General features: G+C 49.7%; 1 protein-coding gene across 1 annotated transcript in view; it reads left to right on the top strand.

The window, feature by feature from the left end:
- SPOCK1 (sparc/osteonectin, cwcv and kazal-like domains proteoglycan (testican) 1) overlaps nucleotides 1-22,490 on the top strand; it is a 181,237-nt gene that overhangs the window by 74,169 nt on the left and 84,578 nt on the right. Inside the window, exon 5 of the mRNA XM_012646321.1 lies at nucleotides 20,540-20,654. Within this exon, the coding sequence (XP_012501775.1) occupies nucleotides 20,540-20,654 (115 nt within the window). The remainder of the gene's footprint in view (nucleotides 1-20,539; nucleotides 20,655-22,490) is intronic.

Below are 22,490 nucleotides of genomic sequence, written 5' to 3'. Positions count from 1 at the left end.
AGGAGAGTCTGGATGTGGCCAGGGGCAGAGCTTGGGGGGTAAGATTCTCTCTTACAGACTAGGAGAAGAGAGGTCCTCTGGGGCTCGTAGATGTGTCTGATGGCTTGTTTCTCTGTGAGAGGTTTAAAAATGACATAGCAATTTTGTTGACAAGAGTATGAACTTCAAGTTGCCATTTTGCAGAAAGTTATCTGTTTGTTCTTGAGGCAGGCTCAACACTCTTTCATTGAAATAAAAGCTTGTCTTGTGTGGGATTTGACTGTTTTGTTAGAGAAACTATTGCTTCCATTTCTGTTGTTCTGAATGGTGGACCACGTCCAAGTTGATCCCATTTCTCCATGGAGTCCCAGCCAAGTCAGAGAGCAAGAATGCCGAGTATCAGGTGTTGCGTGGCCTGGCCCGGTTACCTGGGGAGGGCAATGCCGTAGCCCGCTGGTGGTCTCTGCCCCCTTCTCGGCTGTTTCCGAAGGTGCCCTTCTTTCCCTCGTTCCAGTCAAACTGTGGAGCTATCTTTGATAGTTAAAAAGCCCTCTAAGCCAGAGCTTCACAAAATGCGCTTTGAAACTTGAATTTCTAAAAACTTACTCTCAATTTTTGTATTTATTTTGTTACTAAAAATCAGTGTAGATTTGATGTTTTGGTCTCAGTATGAGGTGATACATCTAACGGGACTTTGGAGTTGAGTGGACATCTGGTTTTAATGGAGAATATTTCCCTATTCAACCTTCATTTGCTTTCCAAGTCTTCCAAAAGTCAGTCTCTGATTGTCTTGGTAACTCCAGCCACAAACAGACATGGCTGGGCTTGGTCACCAAGGAGACACCAGGAGGCAGCTGCCCAGCTCCCCAGGTCCCGGCTGCTGCCCCGAGGCCCTCTGCCATCACGTGGAGGCAGGTGTGGGAGGCGGAGGAGGGTGGCCACGCACTGTGGGTTAACATGACGGCACGATGGCTGCTGTATGCAGTACGAGATGTGAGCCGTCACCATGGTTTTCAGTCTGGGAGCCTAAAGGCAGTTCTACCTGCCTTCCCTAGCAGGGCTAACCAGAAAATTAGAAAATACTATTGAGACAGGGCAGCTTTTGAAGGTTTTTTGTCTTATTTTGTTTCAATTTGATTCAGAGGGAGTGTCAAACACTTTGGCACTCATGAGCAGGGACAAGGAACAGGATTGGAAGCCAGGAGGGTGGCACCATGTGGGCCCCGCCAGGCACAAGTTCCCCGCCTCCGCCATGTGCCTGCATTTCTGTGCTGACCCCCTTGTCAGCCCCTCCCAAGCTCCCCAGCTCAGCCCCCTCGCGCCGCCCCAGCGCTCTCCTGACCCCCCTCCGGGCATGTCGATTGTGCCTCTCTTCTGCCTGGTAGCTCACAGCGGCTGCTCTTGCTCCTACAGCACGACCAGGCCCCAGTTCACATTCTAAACCTCTTCCCTACTCTCCCCTGTACCTCGTTTCTTTCTGAATCCTCCAGAACCTTGCACCAAGTTGTGAGACTGCCTGGAAGATTTCTCCCCACAAGAGTTTCCCTGTCTCTCAACCCTTGTGGTACTTAAGGCCCCTTGCCGTGGTCCGCCGTGTCATTGGGACCAGTCTGGTATTAAATGCCAGTTGATCCATTTATTGATCTACCTGAAACCTCTTCGAGGGCAGAGACTGTGACTTTGCTCCATTTTTGTGTATCTCTCAAGATATATTCTCCACCAAAACAAAAGTGAGTGGCAGGAAGAGCTGATGACACCCCTTCGCAAGGGGCGAGGGTGGGCAGATGAGGGCAGGAGAACTGGCAAGCCTTCTGTCAGAGGTTGGTAGATTTGACATCCTGATAGTGCTCTTTTTATCTTTCTTTACAAATGCCTGGGAGTAAGAGGATCAGGTGATTTGTATCCCAAAGTAGAAACAAGCCCATATGGGAGACAGACACTGTTCATCTCTCAAATCTGTTGGAGATTACTGAGCAGATGAAAAGCATACAACCAGCACACACTGATAAGACCAGTGGGGGTCGGGAGTTAAGTTCACCTAATGAATATGCAGGAGGCAAGAATGGGACTGCAAGTCCATGACGCTGCCTGGAGACTCCAGCCACCTTCCCTGGGAGGCTTTGTCAGAATAGAAGCTGTAACCCCTGCCTGGAGCGGAGCCCAGATCCAGGCAGGATGTTCTGTTGGCTGGTGAAGGCCCAGTGTATTGGAGTTGGAGGGAAGCCTGGAACCCATCCAGCCCAGCCTCCCTGGGTCCCCATTCTCTGACCCCCAACCACCTTTACAGATGTGGAAACTAGACCCAAGAAGTTGGGTTATTGTCAAGCAGGAACTAGAACCTGAGTGTGGCAACTTCCACCCAAGAGCTTTGCATGGTTGAGTGATAGATGCTTCTGGGCACCAGTGAGCTTAGAGGAAACACCTAGTTATCAGCAGTGCCGTGTTACAGATCCTGGGTGGGAGGGTCTTTTATAGAGGCACCCATGTGTTTCGCTTGGTTTATACACTTGTTTTTCTTTCTTTCTGCTGCCTTCCTGACCTCCTTTCTGAGGCTCCTCCTCAGTGTTCTTCCTCTCCTGGGGCTTGGGAAACCCTCCCCAGCACCCCCAAAAGATCCCGCTGGTGCGAGGCTGCTGACTCCATCCTGTCCTGCACATCAAGGTCATGGTGCTCTCAGGGCCCCTTGCCCTGGGACACACACTACAACACTGGCCGAAAGAGATGCTCTGAGCTGCTGCTTCCCAGAGAAGCAAAGTCTCCAGCCCCACCCCCTGCCGCACAGAGGCCCAAGAGTGCAGGGTCTTTGGGGATGAGAGATCTTAGGAGGTGGCTCATTTAGTGAACTCGATGACACGAATAGCAGTATTAATGGTGGGAGTAATAATGATAAAATAGCTACCATTTATTGAGTGCTGCACTGTGCCAAGAGCTTTACCTCTATGATCGCACTTGGTGCGTAGGCCAAAGGGGTCAGTGGTACTAGTCCTGTTTCCAGAGGAAGACGTGGTGGTGCAGAGAAGTGTGGCGACTTGTCTGCGTTCATGCGGGGGCCGCACTCACGCACACCCCTATTCCCCAGCAGTCAGCCCTTCCGGATGCCGCTGCTTCAGGTAATCAGATGGGGAGGAAAGGAAAAAAGGCCATGGCTTGCTCCCTTCATGGTTCTCTTTAGGAGGCTTTTCCTGGTGGCTCCTTGTTGTATTGATTTCATGCATTTCAGCAAATATCTACACTTGTTTCACTAGTAGCCGGGAAAATAATAGCTTGTTACATAGTAAGAGCACTTAATTACGACTCAGGAAACATTAGTCGAGCCTCGGCTCTGTCTCCTATCATCCTGGCAACCGTGGGCAAAGCCTGTGATTTCTGTGAGTCTCCGTTTCTCCACCCATCAAGTGAAGCCCACGATGGCTTCCTGTGTTCCTGGAAAGCTTGCTGCACAGACAGAAACTTAGTAGAAGGGAAAGCACTTTTCTGAGAATGAGGCGTAGTAGAGAGCTGTGTTTCGTTTCCTCGCTGTTAACTTTAAATGCAACATGCCCCCGCAGATATAAACTTCCCGGGCTCAGGAATTGGGTCTGCTGTGCCGGTGCTCGCTGCAGTGGCTCCGGGCCTGGGGGGGCCAGGCAGGTGCCAGGTGGACGGTGGACTCGGTGGGTGCAGGGTCGGTGGAGAGAATGAACGGGTTATGAATGGTTATCCCAACGGGGCGTGTTCTTCCTCCCCAGCGTGTCGAAGTGTCACCAGGACAGTGGTCTCCCTCTGCAACGGTCTCCCCACGGGCCTCTCTCCCCGTGGCCCCTCCTCCTCCTGGAGGGGGCCGCGGCTCTGGGCTCTGTGCAGATGGTGAGTGGGATCATCGCGCTGGGGCTGGGCTGCTGCTTGGGAAATGTCACTTTCTGCTCCTGCCTCTCAAATGCCTCAGAGCTGTGGTTGGTGTCAGCCCTAAATTTAAATCTTGCTTTTCTCTTTCTAGTAACTTGGAGGTCCTTCTGCCAGCTACTGCTAGGTTTGCCTCACTGGGTGCTGTCCTTGGTTACAGCTCTGAGTATGTCCAGCTCCTGGGCAACCTCCGTGTGCCCCTGAGGGAGCCCCCAGACCCCGAGGAGGCTCCTCGTGACCTCCCCCTGTGGTGGGTCTCTCTGGGCACTGAAGGTCCCTTCCTTTCGAATCGCGTATTTGGTTGTCTTCTAGATTCGTGGGACATTTTATTTTTAACAAGTTGTATTGCTTTGTTCTGATTATAATCACAATAAATGCAGACTATTTGTGTGGTTGTGGAAAATCTTTCACTTCACACAAATCCCTTGCCTTCTGCAGACGGTGGATCCCAAAGAGAGTGGGACGTGGGTGTGAGGACCCCAGGAGAGAGGAGACGGTCTGGAGCCCGGGCAGTGGGAGGCATGGGAGCGAACAGGGGGCCTGGTCAGCTGGAAGGAACTTCTGATGGAGATTAAAGAATTTGGTAGAGATTTTCTTTTTTTTTCTTTTTTTTCCTCCCTCCCATCCTTCGTACTCTCCCTACCTCCCTCTCTCTTTCTTTTTAAAGATTTAGTAGGGCCCTGAGAATATAACCTTTTCTGCATCCTTACAAAATCTTTAGCAGAACACTCCTTCCACCGATGTGTCTTAGAGAGGGCTTTCTGTGAGGGAATCAAAGACTCTCGGTGCCTCCCTCTGTGACAGTGGCCTCCCTGCGTTCCCTGGACTGATCCTGCTTGGACTCGGTTCTGTCCCATGGGTGTTTCCTGGGCCCCAGCAGCATCCCCAGCTGTCCCTGGGGCTCAGGGTGGGAGGTGCGCTCTGCCCTCCAAGAGCTCACAGTCTGGCTGGGGAGGAGAGAGACGCTGTCCATGCCTTGGTCCTGGGTCAAGTGGGGCCAGGGCAGTGTGTTGCCAGCCTTGCGGTGCCCACACTGTGCTGCGGCTGTGCCCTGACTGACCCATGCTACAGGTGACAAGCAGAAAAGGGGAAGAGCCATGTCGTGGAGATAGGGCTTATAGCATCCTCATGGGTGGCAGATGAAATGGCTTAGGCCCCCTGGGCACAGTCTCAGAGGTGACATGGAGGAACCACAGTGGCTGTAGCTTCCTGAGCCGCATAGGGGTGAGGACTGGGCTGAGCCCTGATCATCATCCTGGTGCCTCCTCACAGCCCAAGGAGGCAGGCGCCATCAGTACCCCATTTTACAGACGTAGGAGCCAAGCCGCAGAGGGGAAAGTGACTTGCTCAGAGTCGTAGGGTAGGCAAGCAAGAGCTGGGACTTGAGACCAGGTTTGTCTGCCTCCAGATTCTTTCCCCTCCATGACCCTGCTAGGACTCTTACTGTATCATAGCTTCCTCCTGTCACACTGGAGGGACACACGTCCTGCAAGCTGCCCCAAGGTCAAGGTTTTAAGAATGCTCATTTCCTCCTTAGTCTGGGGTAGTGGGGGAAGATGTGTACCCCAAACGTATCCTGTGGGTTCTGGCTCTCACAGAGCAAGTGTCTGGCATTGTGCCCAGCACTTTATACATATTGTTTCCTTTTTAGTGTTGTTTTTTCCCTAATATCTGGCTTCCTTCTCAAAAATGGATGCTCAAGAGTGGGAAGCCTTGCCTGTTTTGTCCACCATTGTATCCCTAGCAACTAGAACACTGCCTGGCACATAGTAGGTGCACAGCATATGTTATTTGAATAAATGGAGTATGGTAGCACATCGAGGCAGATGTGATTCTTTCTCCCATTTTACAGATCAGGACACGGAGGCACGGGGGAGTCAATTTCCCCATGGCTGACAGGGAGGATTTGAACCCAGGTGGGTTCATTCTAGAGCTTCTGCTCTCACCACTCTGGGAACAACAGTGCCGCTCTGAGGATGTGAGTGGTGGCTGATGTGAGCTCACAAGTGACATCGTCCCAAGGCAGGGAAGGGAAGGAGATAATGGATGAGCTTAATTTTCCGTGGCGGTGACATCATGAGGGTGCCACGACGCGAGTGCTCATCACTACGGTGCGGAATTCCCTGAAACGGGAGTGCACACGTTCCGACAGGCGCCGTGAGACTGGAGCTGCTCCATTTCATTCACAGGGTCCCCCCCAGAGCTTGGTGTCACCGTGTTTGAGAAACCACTCAGCCGTGTGAAACACAGATTCTATGAGATGGAGAGCAACTAGCTTCCTGGAGATCGCTGTTGGCCTTCATTAACGCATTTCGGCCGGATCAGCATAGGTTTCAGATCGACATCAAAATACGCAAGCGGAAACGTGATGTAGGGCTGGGAGGAGACTAGTTTTCAAAGTCTAACTTTGAAATCAGGGGAAGGCTCTTGCGTGAAGCTTGGAGCTGAGGACTGAATATGCAATGAGCTCTTGGGTGTTTGAAGTTGCCCCACTTTGTGCAGACCCCTATAGACTGAGGCCCAACCTAGACTCTGGGGCCCTCCTGGCGCCGTTCCATGCCCAAGGACACACAGCCTCACACTGCTTTTCTTCGGTCTCATTTCCCCAGAACCTAGATGCTTGTGAGTCCTCATCCAAGCTTACCATTCCCTGAAATCTTCACGAGGACCTCCAGTGGAGTCTTGTCCCTGAATGCCTGCCTCCTGATTGCTGGTCCCCATTCCCGCCCCTCCTGCCTAGGCCCACACGATTGCTCACCCCATGGTTCTATCTCTATAAGCATCCTCAGCCACCTGGGCAGGCTCTTGACATCTCATCCCAAGGCAGCTTTTTGTGGGCATGTCTCTCCTCCCTTTGTCCCCATGGGCTGGCCTCCTGGTTTCAGATCTTCTTTCTGTGCACCCCAGGTAGTTAGCCAGGTACCCACATGCCCACAGCAGCTGCCTGCACTCCACCCAGCCTTGTGAGTTTGCCTGTACCAGGTCATGGCTGTCTCAGGGTCACTGGGTTTAGTCCTAGCCTCAAAAGAGAATACAAAGGGAGGGGACGTTTGGATGAATGATGGGACTTACACGTTTCTGGCCATGGAGTGAGCAGTAGGAACCACCAGTGTACAACTTGCCTCACAGGGCAGAATGGTCACCGGGGCTGGCCTTTTGGGGCACCTGGTCTAGCCGGCTCACTTTCATCAGGCTGTGGGAGAAATGAGATCAGACCTGTTCGGGGAAAACTTTGTGATCAAAAGAAAGGACAGATGGCAGCCTCCGTCCAGCCCTACAGCTTCGCACCTCAGCTCCGCCGTCAGAGAACGGGCTCTTGCAAGGGCATTTTATTACTTAAACGCATTTTTCGCAGAGGTGATGCCAAGCAAAGAAAATCCTCTTTGAGTTATATGGCTTTTTGTTCAGCACTACAGGATCTTTCATCTGTAAGCAGTGAAATCAGGCAGTAATTCAAAGTATAAGTTACTGTTTCATTTTAAAAATATCACCTTAATCTTGTTGCATTTGGTCAAAAGTCTGCTTTGGCATTTTTGGTCACCTTTATCTGTGATTTCATTTCTGTTGGCTCCTATGAACATATACAGGCTTTATTCAGAAAGATATTTGGGATTTATTTTCTAGAGCAAGTGAGGGCTGGAGAGGAAGGAACTGGGCTCAAGTGCAGAAGGAGAGCAGTGCTGAATGCGTGTCTTATGTCAGTCCAAGGTGAGATTTTAATGGCTTTTTTGACCTTGGGGAATGTCAGTTTGGGACAGGAATTAGTGGGTATGATCAGATAGCAGCTGTTTTCCTGTTCTTCAGAGTGCACCACGGGCAGCTGGGGATGGGATATTGACTCTCATTTTAAAAATCTGCCATTACTCCTGTCTCCATCTGCATTTCTTCTCCCTTACCTGCGAAGTCTCTGCAGGTGAGTGTAGAGAGTCATTTTTATGCAGAGACTAAGAGAGGTCACTGCTTCGGAAACCCAGACTCAGGAGCCTGCCCTCTCCCGTGTCCTGGTGATGACAGAGGAGTGCAGACTTGGGCCGGGACCGCCCCTGCGAAGGCTGATCTGCAGAGCTGCTCTGGGACGGGAGACTCAGCCCCTGCTGAGGGGATCAGAGCAGAGCCGCCAGCTTCCCCGTTGTCGGAGCGCCGAATGGTGGCGGACCTATGAAGCCTGCGTCCTCGGGAGTTCAGAACCAGGAGAAAATTGGTTCGAAGCCACAAAGGAGGCCATTACTGTGCAGCTTTGTAGCGGTTGTGGATCTGATGTAGACTTCTGTTAGCTCCGACCTTCCTTTTATTAGTGGCATGGTCATCCCACCCCCACCTCTTGGTGGCTGTGAAGTGCTCTCTTTGACACAGTCACTTAGAATGTCTGTGGTTTTCTTCCCTCACTTCTCCAAGAAACTCATGCTTTCTGGCAGGGCTTTGGGAGGCTTGCTTTCTATCTCATTCATTCATTCAACAAATAAAGGGTACCTACTGTGTGCTGGGTTCTGTTCACGGTGCCTGCGGTACATCTGGGAATGAAAAGCCCAAGATCCCTGTCCTTGTGGAGCCTATGTTTTGGTGGGATCATGGTGGGGGCCCTACAGAGACATCTGGGAGGGACACTGTAACCCTAAAGCCATGCTGCCTTGGTGCAGTTCACAGAGAATCCCCCACCGCTGTGTGACGTGGCTTTGTTGGGAGACGGCAGCTCCTGCAGGCACCGTGAGCTAACAGGGAAGACCATTGCCGGCACCGCCTTGAACTCAGAAAATGCCTTGACCTGAGACCGTATGATTAACCTCTTAAGAGCACAGACTTTAGAGTCAGATAGCCTGGGTTTGAATTCCGGCTCTGCAACTTAGAGCTGGCTTTCATTGGGCAAAGAACATTTGTGGGACTCAGTCTCTTCGTGTGTAGGGTGAATGTTATAATCATCTTTATCACGTAGGGGCTGGTGTGATAATTCAAGGAGAAAGTATAGGTGAAGCTGTTAGCACAATGCCAGGTTCGTGATTACTTATAGTAAGCCTTATATACATTATCAAGACTTTGTAAGCCATTTCTGCCTGTGCTGTGGAGGCTATAAATATACTTAGTGCTGGTATCTGTACTCTGAAGGACACATACACGTATGACACAAATGCCCTGAAGTCCAGCAGCTAAATTATAATTGGGAAGAAAATATTAGAAGGAGAAGAGGAAGCCGGAGGAGCAGGCACAGGGCTGTGTGGCTGAGGGGGTGGGTTGGAATGTGGCTGGAGCCAAGGGGGTCTACAGGGGCACGAGTGCTCAGGGATGTGTCCATAGGAGGATGTGCCTGAGTGGGGAGGGTTTGGGGTGGGAAAAGAGAAGGGCATTCGGCGAGGGGAACATCAGAGTGGAGCAGGGAGTGGGGAGGAGGGAGCGTGTATAGGAGGACTGGCGCATGTCAAAGAGTCGGGGCAGTGTTGTGGGAGAAACAGGATCAAGACCAGATGGTGACTGGCCTCAGGAAAGGAGGACTTAAGTTTTAGTCAGGGCTGGTGGGGAAAATGTTAACATTTTGGGATCTTTGGTCTGACTTCCCAGTAAACAGGGGGAATCAGGGTGGTAGGAGGCACGGTCCAAGATTTGCATCTGCTGGGCTTCAAGAGTCCTGGTGCCATTCACGGGGCCAAGGAGTATGAAAGCCTGGAGCTGGATGCAGAGACGACCTGACTTGGGCAAGTGTGGGGAGATGACAGCAGCAGAGACCTGTTGATTGCTCAGCAGGTGGTTAGATAGGTGGGCTGGCATCCATCTGCCCATGCATCTATTTATCCGTTAACGTTTATTTAGTACCTTCTCTTTTTTAGATCCCTTTCTAGGTACTGGGGCTAAACAGGTAAGATAAAATATGGTCTTTGTGAAGTTCATAAGTATTTGTAAGACGGACAAAAAAGCAGCCATCGAAATACAAGAGAGGGCAAGAGACAGTGTTAGAGGTGGGCACAGGTGCTGGGAGGGGATGCGTACGACAGGTTCCCTGGGCTGGGGGTTGGTCCTGCAGACAAAGCAAGTCACCCGGGACAGAGCCTTGAGGGACGTGGCAGGGAAGGCTGAGGTGGAGCATGCGTGGTCTGCTCGGGGGTCTGCGAGCTGGATCGGGGGTGTGTGTGTGTTTGGGAGACACACAAGGAATGTGGATGGAGGGATACGTGGGGTGCAGATCTCCAGGGTCCTTGTCTGCTGGATCAAAAACCTCATTTTTTATGTGAGGGGATAGCAGGGAACAGGAATGGTCATAAGCTGGGGTGGGATGTCACCAACACATTTGCATTTTACAAAGATCACTCAGATGTGGAGAAGCTATTGGAGGAAGGAAAGAATGAAGATGGGAAGGGGGATGGAGGAAGGAGCTAAGATTTATTGTTCTCCACGTTCCGGGAACGCCATCAGGCCCTGGAGACCATTAGTTATCCATTTTGTTCTCCTGACAGCTGCAGGAGGTAGGGATTATCTTTATTTAGTGGGAAGGGAATGCACACTTGGACAGGCTATGCATTGCTCGGCCTGTCACCCCTAGTAAGCAGTGGAGCTGTGGGTGTCAGATTCCCTTCAGATTTGCAGTGAGAGGTGCAGACAGACCTGGGCAGGAAGCCTCTCCCCACCCACCACCACAGCGGGAGAGGTGCAGGTCATGACAGAAGTTAGGTGCCACCCAAACTTGCCCTCCACCTCCTGTGCATCCTGGCTGTGGAGGAAACTGCCCCAGCCAGTCGGGGCAAGGCAGCTGGGAGAGGAGGCTTGGCGTGGGCTGGCCCACCAAGCAACCAGGACAGCAGGGAGACAGGCGTCTTGAGGGCATTTATAGCAGCAGAGACGTTTTTATTTTAAGCAGGTGCCAGCACCTCAGAACAGTCTCTTCCTTTCTCCGGGAGCTGCTGAGGCCACACACGCAGGCTGGGCGAGAGACGCATGTGAGGGAGGTCCCTGTTCCCACACTGCCTCTTGCACCTCCCGAGTCTCTCCTGGATGTCGTGTGCTTTTTCCGACCCCGGAGCATCTCCTCCGCTCTCTCCGTTTGTTCCTTCTCACTTTTCTTCCTTCCTCTCCTTCTGCCGTGCCTCCTCTCCTGACTTCTTTTCTTGCTCTCTCCTTGTTTCATCCTTACTTGTGTTCCTTCTTTTCTTACCTTTTTCCTTCCCATCTGTAGCATGGAAGTGATAGTCTCCTGCCTCCTAGAGCTCCTGGGAAGGTGACTAACTAATTTCAGCAAGTTTCCTGCCCGCTTTTGGAGGTGCAGCTTATGCGCGGCCCTGGGGCATGTGAGCCTGAACAAGGAGCTTGCTGTCAGGTGGGAGTCGGGGTCAGAGGCCCGATCCTATGAACAGAACTCTATTTTGAGGCCCTGGCTAGGCCACTGTGGACTGCCGGCGCCTGCAAATGCTTTGCTTGGGAGAGCTCCGGTGATACTTGACAGTTAATCTGCTAGCCTGGGATAGCTGCAGGCACTTACGCCTCTAGCAGAGGCTCAGTCTAGATGCCATCAGCTTTTGGAACACAAAGAGAAGCTGCCCACATCGTCTGGTCCAGGACTGTGAGCTAATCAGCTCCACTTCTGTAAGTTATCTTAACTAGTCATGCAGTTTAGAGTGACTTTGAATAGCAGCATTGTCACTAGTGACAAGTCACAGTTGACAAGCAAGGGTTTCATTTGGTGTATTTTGGCATATTAGGAGAAGTGGCCAGCCAGCTCTGTTTCCTCCCTGAAGCTAGACACCGGGCAGTCGGAGCTCCTGTCCCCGCACCCTTTCCCCAGCTCGGGAGTCATCTCCCTCTCCTCGCCGCTCTCTGTCTCATCACTCAGCCCGCCGAGGATGCTTGGGAAGGCTTTGCACCCCTCACTGTTGCAGAAGTCTGTGAGTCACCACAAGCAGCATTGGACTAAGGAGAAGTGGAGGGATTGGATTAAAAATGGAATCTGCTAGTTATTGGTCTTGTGTCCGTGAGACAGTCATTCGCTTTCTCTGGTTTCAGTTTCTTAATCTCTGAAATGAACATACTAACACCGCTCTCTCAGAGGGTTACATAAGGTATATCCCATAAATAAACATTTATTAAGTACAGATGGTCCCCAACTTACGATGGCTCAGTTTCTGAGTTTCTGACTTTATGATGGTGCGCAAGTGATGCGAATTCAGTAGAAACAGTACTTCAAGTGCCCGTGCGGCCATTCTGTTTTTCACTTTCAGTATGGTGTTCAATAATTTCCATGAGCTATTCAGCATTTTATTATAAAGTGGGCTTTGTGTTAGATGATTTTGCCCCAGAGTAGGCTAATGTAAATGTTCTAAGCATGTTTAGGGTAGACTAGGCTAAGCTATGATGCTCAGGAGCTTAGACGTATTAAGTGCATTTTTGACTTACAACATGGCACCTTGCAGTGGGTTACTGGGACGTGACCCCGTCACCAGTCGAGGAGTGTCTGTGCTTCCTGTGTGCCAGGCTGTGGACAGAGACGCCTGTTTCCTTCAAGCAGCAGATACCCTCTTTTCTGTCTGCAGAGCGGTGCGTGCAGTGAGAGAATCGCCAAGGCACAGAGGCAGGAGCCCAGGGAAGCCGGCCTGGAGGCGGGAACCGGCGCCAGGCCGGGAAGAGGGCAAGACCGCAGCAGGCCTGACTCTGCGTCCGCACGCGCGGCTGGCCCTGAAATGGTGTAGCTCTTCGTCTCTGTGCCATTCGTCTCATGTCTCCTCGGAGCTCCTGTCCTACAGGGTGGAGGAAACCTGACCATGGTTGTTTTGTGCATTCGCCTCCTCCCTGGGGTCCTGTCGAGGGTCTGAGCTCTTGCTCGCAGCTGTCAAATTGGGGCTGGGTGGAGACGCAGGTCCGCCAGTCGCTTCTGCACACAGGCCGCTGCTCTTCTTCAGTCCTTCCCTCAACGTTCTTACTGAGCACCTACTACGTGCCAGGTACTAGTCTAAAAGTGTTGGCTATAGCAGTGAACAAAACAAAGATCCTGTCCTCATGGAGCTTACATTCTAGCAAGGAAGACATACAGGAAACAATAAATGAAACAAATCAGTAATTTCGACAGTATGTTAGAAGATGATAGGTTTTAAATGTTATAAAAAGGAAGAGTAGAACAGTATAAGGAGATCAGGAGCGCCTGTTGTAATTTTAAAAAGGGGTTGAGAGAAGCCTTCAATGAGGACGTGACATCCGAGAGAGGCCTGAGGAGATGAGGAGGGGGCAGGGCAGGGCACTTAACTGTCCCCGTCTCCAGGGCCCTCTCTGTCCGGGCTCTCTGCTGCCTCGAGGCCTCGCTGGTGAGGATGTGCGTGGTCCCACCCTCCCGATGTGCACCAGCCTGGCCTCCTTTCCGGGCCTGCCATCTCCCCACGAGGATGGCAGGGAGCAGGGCCCGGAAACTCCCGGTCCTTCATCTGTATTGCCCCTCAAAATTCCAGATAGGGGAAAAATCACAGAGAAATTTAATATTTCATAATATTATCCAATCTTAAGAGAATCTCAGGGAGAGCAGACAACAGGAGAAAGGCCCAGAAGTGAGAACAGCAGTGGGGAACAGGAAGCCCCACTCGTGTGTTGCTGGGGAGGGTACAGCCTGTGCCAGCTGGAGGTTAGCCTGGTGCACAGGCAGGGCGGGGCCCCGCTCCTGGCCCTGTTGGGAGCAGCGCCACGGGGAGGGCTCTGCAAGTCAAGGCTGTAGGCGTTCGCTGGGGTTGTAACTTGCCTCAGGGACACCTGCCTTTGGGGAGAGGGTATCTTTCCTTAGGTTCCCTGCCCCGGAGCCTGGCTCCTTTCTCTTGCATTTGATGTGCAAGACGACCCACTGGTTTTGTTATACAATTCAGAGAGAGTCTCTTCGACCTTGCCTGTAAAAGCAAACCTGTGACAATTTGTACATGAACGGGACTGAAATTTACCTCCTCGCTTTCTGGAAAAGGGTGTGCTAAATCACCGACAAACAAGGACAGGAGAAGACGAGCAAAGTTAATTGCTTACACCAATGAAAAGAATTTGTGCTTCAGCAAACCTCAATCACCTGTCCCTTTCGCCGATCCCGGCTGACACGTCCTGCTCTTTACCAAGTGAGGCCGGTCCGGTCGCTGCCCTCAAGAGCGGCCCTCTAGCGGGAGCCGCCCGAGGACGCAGGTAATCGCAGCGGGAGGGAAGCTCGGGGAGGGCAGAACGCAGCGGCTCCTGGGAAGGTTCTCCTGGCACCAGTGGGCAAAGCATGTGAAATTTTTTCTCCTAGCTATTAATTGAACAATTATTAAATGTACAGAGAGTTTAAAGAATATTGCAGTGAATACTATACACCCACCATTGAGATTCGACAGTCGTTAACATTTGCCTCATCCGTGCGCTCTGTGTGTACACAGACGCACTTTCCTCTGAACCGTTAGTGATTGCCAGGCACTGGGACACCCCCCTTACGGGGCGTTTGACCATATACCCACTTAGTAGGTTGGTGTCGTATCTGTGAGACAAATTCCATGATATCACCTAGTACACGGTTCACATTAAAAATCACGACAATTTTTCCCAAAATGGGATTTATGGCGTTGTATGGTAATTATTAGTCAAGATACAATCAAGTCTCACCCACTGCATTTGTTTCTTCTCTTTAATTTCTTTTAATCTAGAACAGTGATCCGTTCACCTGAGGTTTTTTTGTTTCTTTTTAGGATTCAGGGAGTTAGCTTATAAAATATCCTTGATTTGGATTTCTCTGTTTCCTAACAAATAGATGTCGTTTCAGCAGTTCTGGCACCCGTGCTTCACAGGTGCTGCTGCGTACTTTTGTCCTGCGTCAGGAGGCACGTGCCAGGTTGTCCTGCTGCTAGTGGTACTAACTCGCTCCCTTTGTCCCCATGTTAAGGGTAACTGCCACATATTTTATTGAAAATACACATTTTCCTCTGTAATAACTAAGTATTCTGTAAGGAGACACGTTGAGACAGTGTGAATGTTTTGTTCCCCAATAACTGGCACTCCAAATTTTTAGCAAACATCAAATGATCCTTTCCTGACTCAGTTATTACACGGGGAGTTGCAAAATGGTGATTTTCTAATTCTAGCCTTTCTTTTAAATTTCTTTAGCTGGTATTCTTTTGTTAAAAAAGATTTTTCCTTTTTTACATTATTAGCAGCTTGGTTTTAAAGTTTGAGGTTCTGACTTCTTTGGCAGTCTTAACTCACAGAAACGCGTGTGCACGTGTGTACGACAGAACACAAGACGGAGCCTGGGTCACACACAGGCCAACCTTCAGTTCAGTCGAAATGGTCCTGTCCACTCTCCTCACTCCTCTCCAGCCACTCTGGCTTCCACCTCAGGGCCTTTGCACTTGCCTTTACCTGGACTCCCCCTTCCCCAGGTAGCTGCCTGGCTCACCTTATTCTGTTCCCTGCTCAGATGTCATCTTGCCAGAAGATTTCCTTATATAATACACCATCCCCTCCCAATTCTTCTCTGTTTCTTACTTTCCTTTACTTTTTACCTTGGCTCTCATCAGCACCTGCCGTGTGAGCTTCATGGGAACAGGCCCTTGTCCCATTGATTCAGAGCCTAGAACAGGGCCTGCCCCATCGTAAGTGCTCTGAATATTGTTGAACGCAAGAAGGAATACATATATGTTTAGTAAGGTTCTGAATGAGACCAAAGAACCATCCCTTGTTTTTCTGCACGGCTTCTTCCAGATGACCGCTGAGCCTCTCAAGCCCTAGGCAGAGCCAAGTGGCTGTTCTTCACCAGCCAGGGACACCGTGTGTGGCATCTGACTGGTGCAGTCAGCAGCCACTCGCTTCGCGCCCAATTATTAAAGCCAGCAAAGCCTCGGGATTGTTCCTCCCCCTCTACTGTGACACGATTTTGGGCGAACAAAAACAAATCAGAATTCATCAACTGTGAACAAAATTGTCAACTGTGAACCATCAACAGTCTGGCTTAAAAATAGATGATAGGTTGATGAAATATCGTGGAGAAAGCAATTTAAATAAAACGTTAAAAATAATACCCAAAGCATGCAAAGCAAAGCAGAGAGTGTGGTGTAGTGGAGAAACGTACTCAGTTGAGACCTGCGTGAGCAGTGAACCAGAGAGAGGTTATTAGTTTTGCTTTACAAACCATAGAAGAGAAAGATTTACTGGCCATTTGCAGGAAAACGTTCACTCATTCTGACGTATTGGTGTGTTATGCAAAACAGAAGGAAAAATTGGTTGGGAAATCTGCTAGCACATTTATTTTTAAGTAGGTCAGCATTTTGAATATTTCTGCCCGTTGGTGCAGTCTTTGGCTTGCTCCTTCCTTCTCCGTTTCTGCGATGATTGGGGAAGGCATTTCTGTTCTAGCAGGTCAAGGGTCTAGAAGCTTCCGGAGGTTGTATTTATATTCATGTTTCTGTTCGTGTTTGTATGAGTATGGGTTCTAGTGTCGTGTTTAAAAGTCCTTAATTTATTTCTCTGTTTCTCAACTCTCCTTTAGAGAGTTAGAGTTAATTATTTATTTAACTGCTTTATCATAAGATCAATACGAAGGCTTGAATTTTTCATATTTCCTCTTTTCTGCCTCATGACCGATACAACCTGGCCAAGTTCTTTAGGTCCAACTCCCCATGTCCTGAGGCTGCTATTCCATGATTATTTTTTTTTCCTCTCTTTTCAGTAGAACTGAGCCATCTTGGGACAAAGATGTGTGTTTTATAAACCTAAGACAAAGTGTTTCCATTCCTCAGGGTCTATCTCTTTTTAAAAATCTGAATAGAAGATGTTTTCGTTTGCTAGGCTGCCGTAACAAAGTACTACAAATTGGATCTTAAACAACGGAGATTTATTGTCTCATAGTTCTGGGGGCTAGAAATCCGAAATCAAGGAAGCAGCCAGGGTTGCACAGCCCTGCTGAGCAGGAAGCCCTGTCCTTGGAGTCGTCTGGCCCCTCCGTGTAAAGCTGGAATGGCCATCAGCATTGGGCTTCAGTGTCTGTTCTTCCCTGGCAGGCATCTGGGAGGGAGAGGATGATGGGAAGTGACTGGGAGGGTGAATTGAGGGGTGAGGATTATGGAGGTGCTGTGGGAAGGGGACATTCCTGAGATGCCGGGGTTGCAGGCCCTCAGGATGGCTCTGGCTCAGACCAGAGCCGTGCAACCCTCCCCAGAGGGCGCCCCTGACACGCGCTCTGCTCGCTCACGCGCTTTTCCCGGGAGCTGTGGTTCTGGCGTGGTTGTCGCCTCTGTAGAAGCCGATACATGGTGTTTTAGATTTTATCATAAAGTATTTGATACTTAACGTAAAAAATACATGTACCGCTGCATTTGGCACGTAAACGTATATCACTGTGTTGTAGAAGCTGTCAAACCTGGTAACAAAAGAAAAGCCTCAGAAACTAACATGCTTTTTGTGAAATAAAACGTCACCGATTCTTGCGATGCGTCCTCTGGGCTCCTGTCTGGCCGGTCCTGCCTCCCCTCAGGAGGCAACCGCTGTCCTGATGCACTTTGCCATCGTTTCTCTCCCCTTTAAAGGCGCTTTTACCATATGTGTATGTATCTCTAAATAACCTGTCTTGAGCTTTATAAGAAATGGAATTGTAGCCTTTTGCGCTCTGTTTAAATGCTACATATTGTTCTGGAAGATAAAAAGCAGATCTGCGCCCTGGAAACTTGGATTTGCACTGGTGCAGACAAGCACTGTTTTGTTTTTGTTTTTTTTTTTTGGTGGTGCCAGGGAGGAGGCCGGCCCGCTGCCACCCATTGCCACCCAGGCCTGCACAGGAGAGGGGGTGCTGCAGCCCAGCCAAGGAAGCGGAGTTCTGGGGTCACGGTCCACGGGGGCTCCTTGTCAGGGCAAGGCCACCCAGGGAACAGGTGCTCTGGGCATCTGGGAGACAGACAGACTAGGCTCCAACTCCAGCGACAGGCAGGGTGAGCAGGGAGACTGAGAGGCTGAGTCCTGAGTGTGGCGCTTAAAGAGAAGACGCTGGGAGCCGATGAGGGTGAAGGATGGTTCAGGATGCACATCTGAATACTGAGCGCCAGCACCTGCAGCCCTTGTGCGGGCAGATGGGTCAGTCCTGGTGGTTGGAACAGAGTTCAGAGCAGCAGAGTGAACAGTGCCACCTGTCCCTCTGCCTTTATCGTTCAGCAGCTATTTATTGAACATCTACTTTGTGCCAGGGCTGTATGTGTGTCCTGTCATGCCAGGGATGAGACAGTGTGAAGACCTTTTCCTGCTGTTAAGTACTTCCCGGTCCACTAGGAAGTCAACCACTCTGTTAGTCGGCTTTTGCTAAGTTATGCTGTAGTAACAAATGATCCCTAAACACCAGTGGCTTACAACAGCAAAGCTTATTTCCGTGTTCATGTTGTGTGTTAGCTGTGGGTTAGTTTTAGCTTCTTTCCATGCTCTCTGCCTTCCGAGTCCTGGGCAGAAGGAGCAGCCCTTACTTGCCCTATCACTGTCATGGTAGAGGGAGAAGAGCGAGAGAGGTGATAGAACCAAACAGTGATTCCTGATGTGTCTGCTCGAACCTGGCTGGCATCCCTCCTGCCGACAACCCGCTGGGCAGAGCAAGTCACATGGCCGGGCTGGTGTCACCCACTGGGAAGGGGAAGTCGAGCCTGCCACCGGGAGGTGCTGCTCGGCAAGCCCCGGGGCTGTGAGTGGAAGTATGGATTCCTGTCCCGGGGAGAGCAGAGAATATGTGGGGAAGTCACAGTCTGTCACAGATACAAGCAGGTAGTAACAGTAATGGTGTAGTAAGGCTTTATGATAAGTAAATATTGATGTAATTCTGACTTTATAAAATAAATTTACACATACAAATATGCTTTACCCTAAATTAGCTTTAGGGGTCTAGTCTGGAACTGGGTGTTGTTATAGAGAGCTAACCCAGAGGAGGAGGAGGGGGCAGCGGGCTGGCCGCAGCGCCTCGGCCTAGCCGCGGGCACTTGCGCGTGTGCCGCGCTGCGTGGAAGGAGCCCCCCTGCTAGCGACCCAGCTGCTGCTCCCGGCCCGTGCCGCGGGCCTCTTCTGTGTTCCGTCCTTGCACTGTATCCCGCCTCACCTCAGCGTCACATCCACGCTCTTTCTGCTTCATCAGGTCAGTCGGAGTCTGAGGCACGGGCCCCGGCTTCTCTGCAGACAGCCCCCCAGCCCCTGCCGCCACGCTGGGCACGTTCTAGACACTTAGCAAACGCGCCCAGAAGGGAGTTTTGCTGCAAGAGGAAGCTGGTGCTCTGTAGGTTTGCCCTGTTGCCCTCTCCCTGCAAGCGTGGCCAGCGACTGGGCTGAGTGGGTGATGGCTGAGGGACACAAGAATGACTCCAGTACATTTAGAAGCAGGTTTAAAGCACTCTTTCCCTTGGCTTCTAATCAGTGCGGGGACTGAATAGCTCGTCCTCTTACAACGAGCCAGTATTTATCTGCACTTACTTGTGTGTGGCTTTGCAAATGCCAGCGGACTTTTTTCAAAGGTATGCATTTGTGTTTTCCAAGGGCAAGGACCGTATCTCCTCTTTTCTTTCATTTAGAAGATTCCCCATGGCACCTGATAAGAGCCGCACGCCCAGTGGGTGCTCAGTGATTTCACCTATCTCTTCTTCCTTTGAACCTCCACCAGAAACACACACATGGTCTTGGGCCCACGGGCCTTTGCAGAGGACTGATTACACACAGGCCTTGATCTTGAGAATTTTACAGGCAAAAAGGGAGGAAACTCTCAGACAACTCAGATCTTGGCCAATAGCAAAGTTGCCTGATTAACCATACACAGTTCGGCACGGGACGTCTGCACGCTGAAGCCCCGTCCACGTGAGAGACACGGTGTTGCGGGACACACAGAGCTGAGTGCTGAGCCCTGAGCCAGGCATGGGTTTGAATGAGCTTTGTGATCTTCTGCAAGCTATCTAACCTGAGCCTCAGTTTCTGCTTCCATAATGTAGGAATAATAAAAATGCTGGGAATTGTTGTGGTCCTTTGCACCTGTAAATAACATCCCTCCCTCCTGCTTGTGTTCTGAATCCATTGAGAGTTAAGAGTAAAGAGCTGGCAGAAAGTGACCAAAATATTACCATTGTTACTGATAAAGGGTTGACAAGATGTGGCTCATGGGCTTCTGACGCAGAATCCTGGAATTGTGTAGACATTTCCATCAAGTCACAGGCTAGTTTGACCACAGGCATCCTCTGGTGAGGGAAAGACCCACATAAATGCGGGTTTTGGACAGTGGAAGCAAAAGCATTCATTCCTTGTTGCTCCCAAGGGGCGTGGCTGAGCCTCAAATTACTCCCCAGACTTCCTAAAGAGACTGTTACTCTTCCTCCCCGGGAGGAGCAGTGACAGGCTGAGAGGACCAGGAGTGGTATACAAGCACGTGGGAGGAAAGGTGGGGAAGAAGCCTCCTGCAGGGAAGGGAGAAGTCTCTGTGCACCATAACATTTTTATTTGATAAGTAGTGACACTTGAGTTTACCATTCACTAAAGCAAGCCTTCCAGTGCTTCCACAATGTTATGAGAAGTTGTCCTGTGCATCTGGAAAAACATAAAGGGCCGTTTCTTATTCAGTAGTCCACAATCCAGACCGTTACCTGAGATGGAATTCTCCCTGCTCCAACTTTGCTTCCATGAAACAAAGGCACTGGCTTTCTCCCAAGGAAGCCGAGGAGAGGCGTGCTGTGGCTGCATTCCTAAGGCCTGTTCTGTCCCTCTTTTGCAGTGCAAGTTGGAATTCCATGCTTGTTCTACCGGCAAGAGCCTCACCACCCTCTGTGATGGGCCCTGTCCGTGTCTCCCGGAGCCTGAGCCACCAAAACACAAGGCAGAAAAGAATGGTGAGTGGGGACCTGAAGAGGGTGTGGGTGTCAGGGAGGGTTGGTGTGGCCCAGCTCTGTCCCAGGTGCCAGGAACAAGCTGGGGAAATGGGCAGACTTGGCAAGCAACTGCTGCAGCTTGTTTAGGGACCCTAAACTGGATTGCCTTCAACTACCATTGAAAAGAAGAAGAAGAGCTGAGTGTCTTTGAAAATGATTCTGTCTGACCAAGATATGCACTAGGTTCTTCTAGAGGTCAAAGTGGCTATGGTGAGGGAGGAGGAGGTTTTTCAGCATCTAAGACCAGGGCCTGCCCTGGGGCACATCTTGGTCTTTCTTGAACTCTAATCTCTCAAATCCTTTGAACTTCTCAAGGCCAAATATCAAAACAGAGACTACAGAGATGTCACAGCAGTGGAGAGCATTCTCCCCCAGAGCATTCCTTTATTACTATATTCCACTTGTAATGCAGTACAGAGCCAGGGGACTGATGAAAGAGAAAACTTCCCATGGGTAGCTGTTTCTCTTCCATGGCTGAGAGGGGCAGGAAAGGCTGGGCTTATGTAGATGTTTTCATGGTGGAGAAAGTAATGTCATCCCACTGATCTCAGCCCCTTTTTGAGCTGTCCTCAATGAGACCCAAGGTAGAAGTTCGAATTTGCACTCTATGGAATTGGATTTCTCAGCCATAGTTGGCTTTTCCATGGAAAATGTTGAATGTGTGTGAATGTGTGTGTGTGTGTACGCTAGTGTCTTCTAAGGCCAGCAGATATTTGCAATAGAGGAGAATAACAGCGTGTGAATGTTTATCTGCTTGCCTACTTTAAAACCATTTTGTCTTCTTCAGGGCAAAGAGAAGATTTCAAGTCTAAATCTGTTCATGGTGACTTTAGGATTATTGTGTTTAAAGGTCTTTAGGAGGTTTAACTCAAGATGTGGAAGGACATTATAAACTATGAAGCACTGTGATCAGGAATAATCTCCAAAGATTGTTCTTGATTTCCAAAGAAAGCTGATCGTCTTGCATTTGGGCCTGATTCATTTATATAAATGCAGTAAGAAAAGTTAACTAATATATTAATACATAAGCCTCTTTGTAGTCTGATCAGAAACTCTAAAGCCACGTGGTGTTAAGCAACTGCATAATCTAGAAAATTAAGTTCTGTTTGGAGATTTCTTAAGAATCTTTTTAGGAAGTTTCAGTAGCCTCTCTTATTCCATGTATGTTGTTTATTGCTTTAATTTGCTCTTCTGTTCTGAGGCTAGAAAACGAAACCAAGAAAGTCAGCACCACTGTTTTGTCTGTAGTATCTATAAATAGGGGTGAATGGATCTTTCTTCAAGGCTTAGAAATTTGCTAAAATTGCCTAACTTCCATAATAAGGTCACCAGCCAGCTTTCTGGGAGGTCTTTATGGTCTTCCCAGTGAAGAGCAACCCTTGTTTCTCAGTGGTGGGCTTCATGCATGAGTAAATGAGATCCACTCTCACTCCACAAATGGCCTTGACTGTGCCATCTATTATTCAGTTACGTACTGGTAATAATTATTAATAGAACAAATTCTTATTGAACCTATGCAGGTAACTACATTGCCATTAAAAGTAAAAGGATTCAGAAAGAGTGTTTTTTCCGAATTCTGAAAGGTCAGTGAGAACTGGATTACCATTTAAAAATGTTTTATTTCAAGATGTTTACAAAAGCATACTAAGTTAATGGTAAGAGAGAGATCAGGAAGAAAGAAAAATGGCTTCGTATTGTATCAGAAAAGAACATTAAAAATAATACCAAAAATGTTTCAAAATAATCAAATTACATTTCCTCATCAGTTCCTTCAGTCCTATATAATTATTTTTTTTT

This window comes from Propithecus coquereli, unplaced genomic scaffold (genome assembly GCF_000956105.1).
Source record: "Propithecus coquereli isolate 6110/MARCELLA unplaced genomic scaffold, Pcoq_1.0 Scaffold242, whole genome shotgun sequence".
In the NCBI taxonomy this organism is placed as follows: Eukaryota; Metazoa; Chordata; class Mammalia; order Primates; family Indriidae; genus Propithecus; species Propithecus coquereli.
This window is presented reverse-complemented; position numbering and strand designations above follow the sequence as displayed.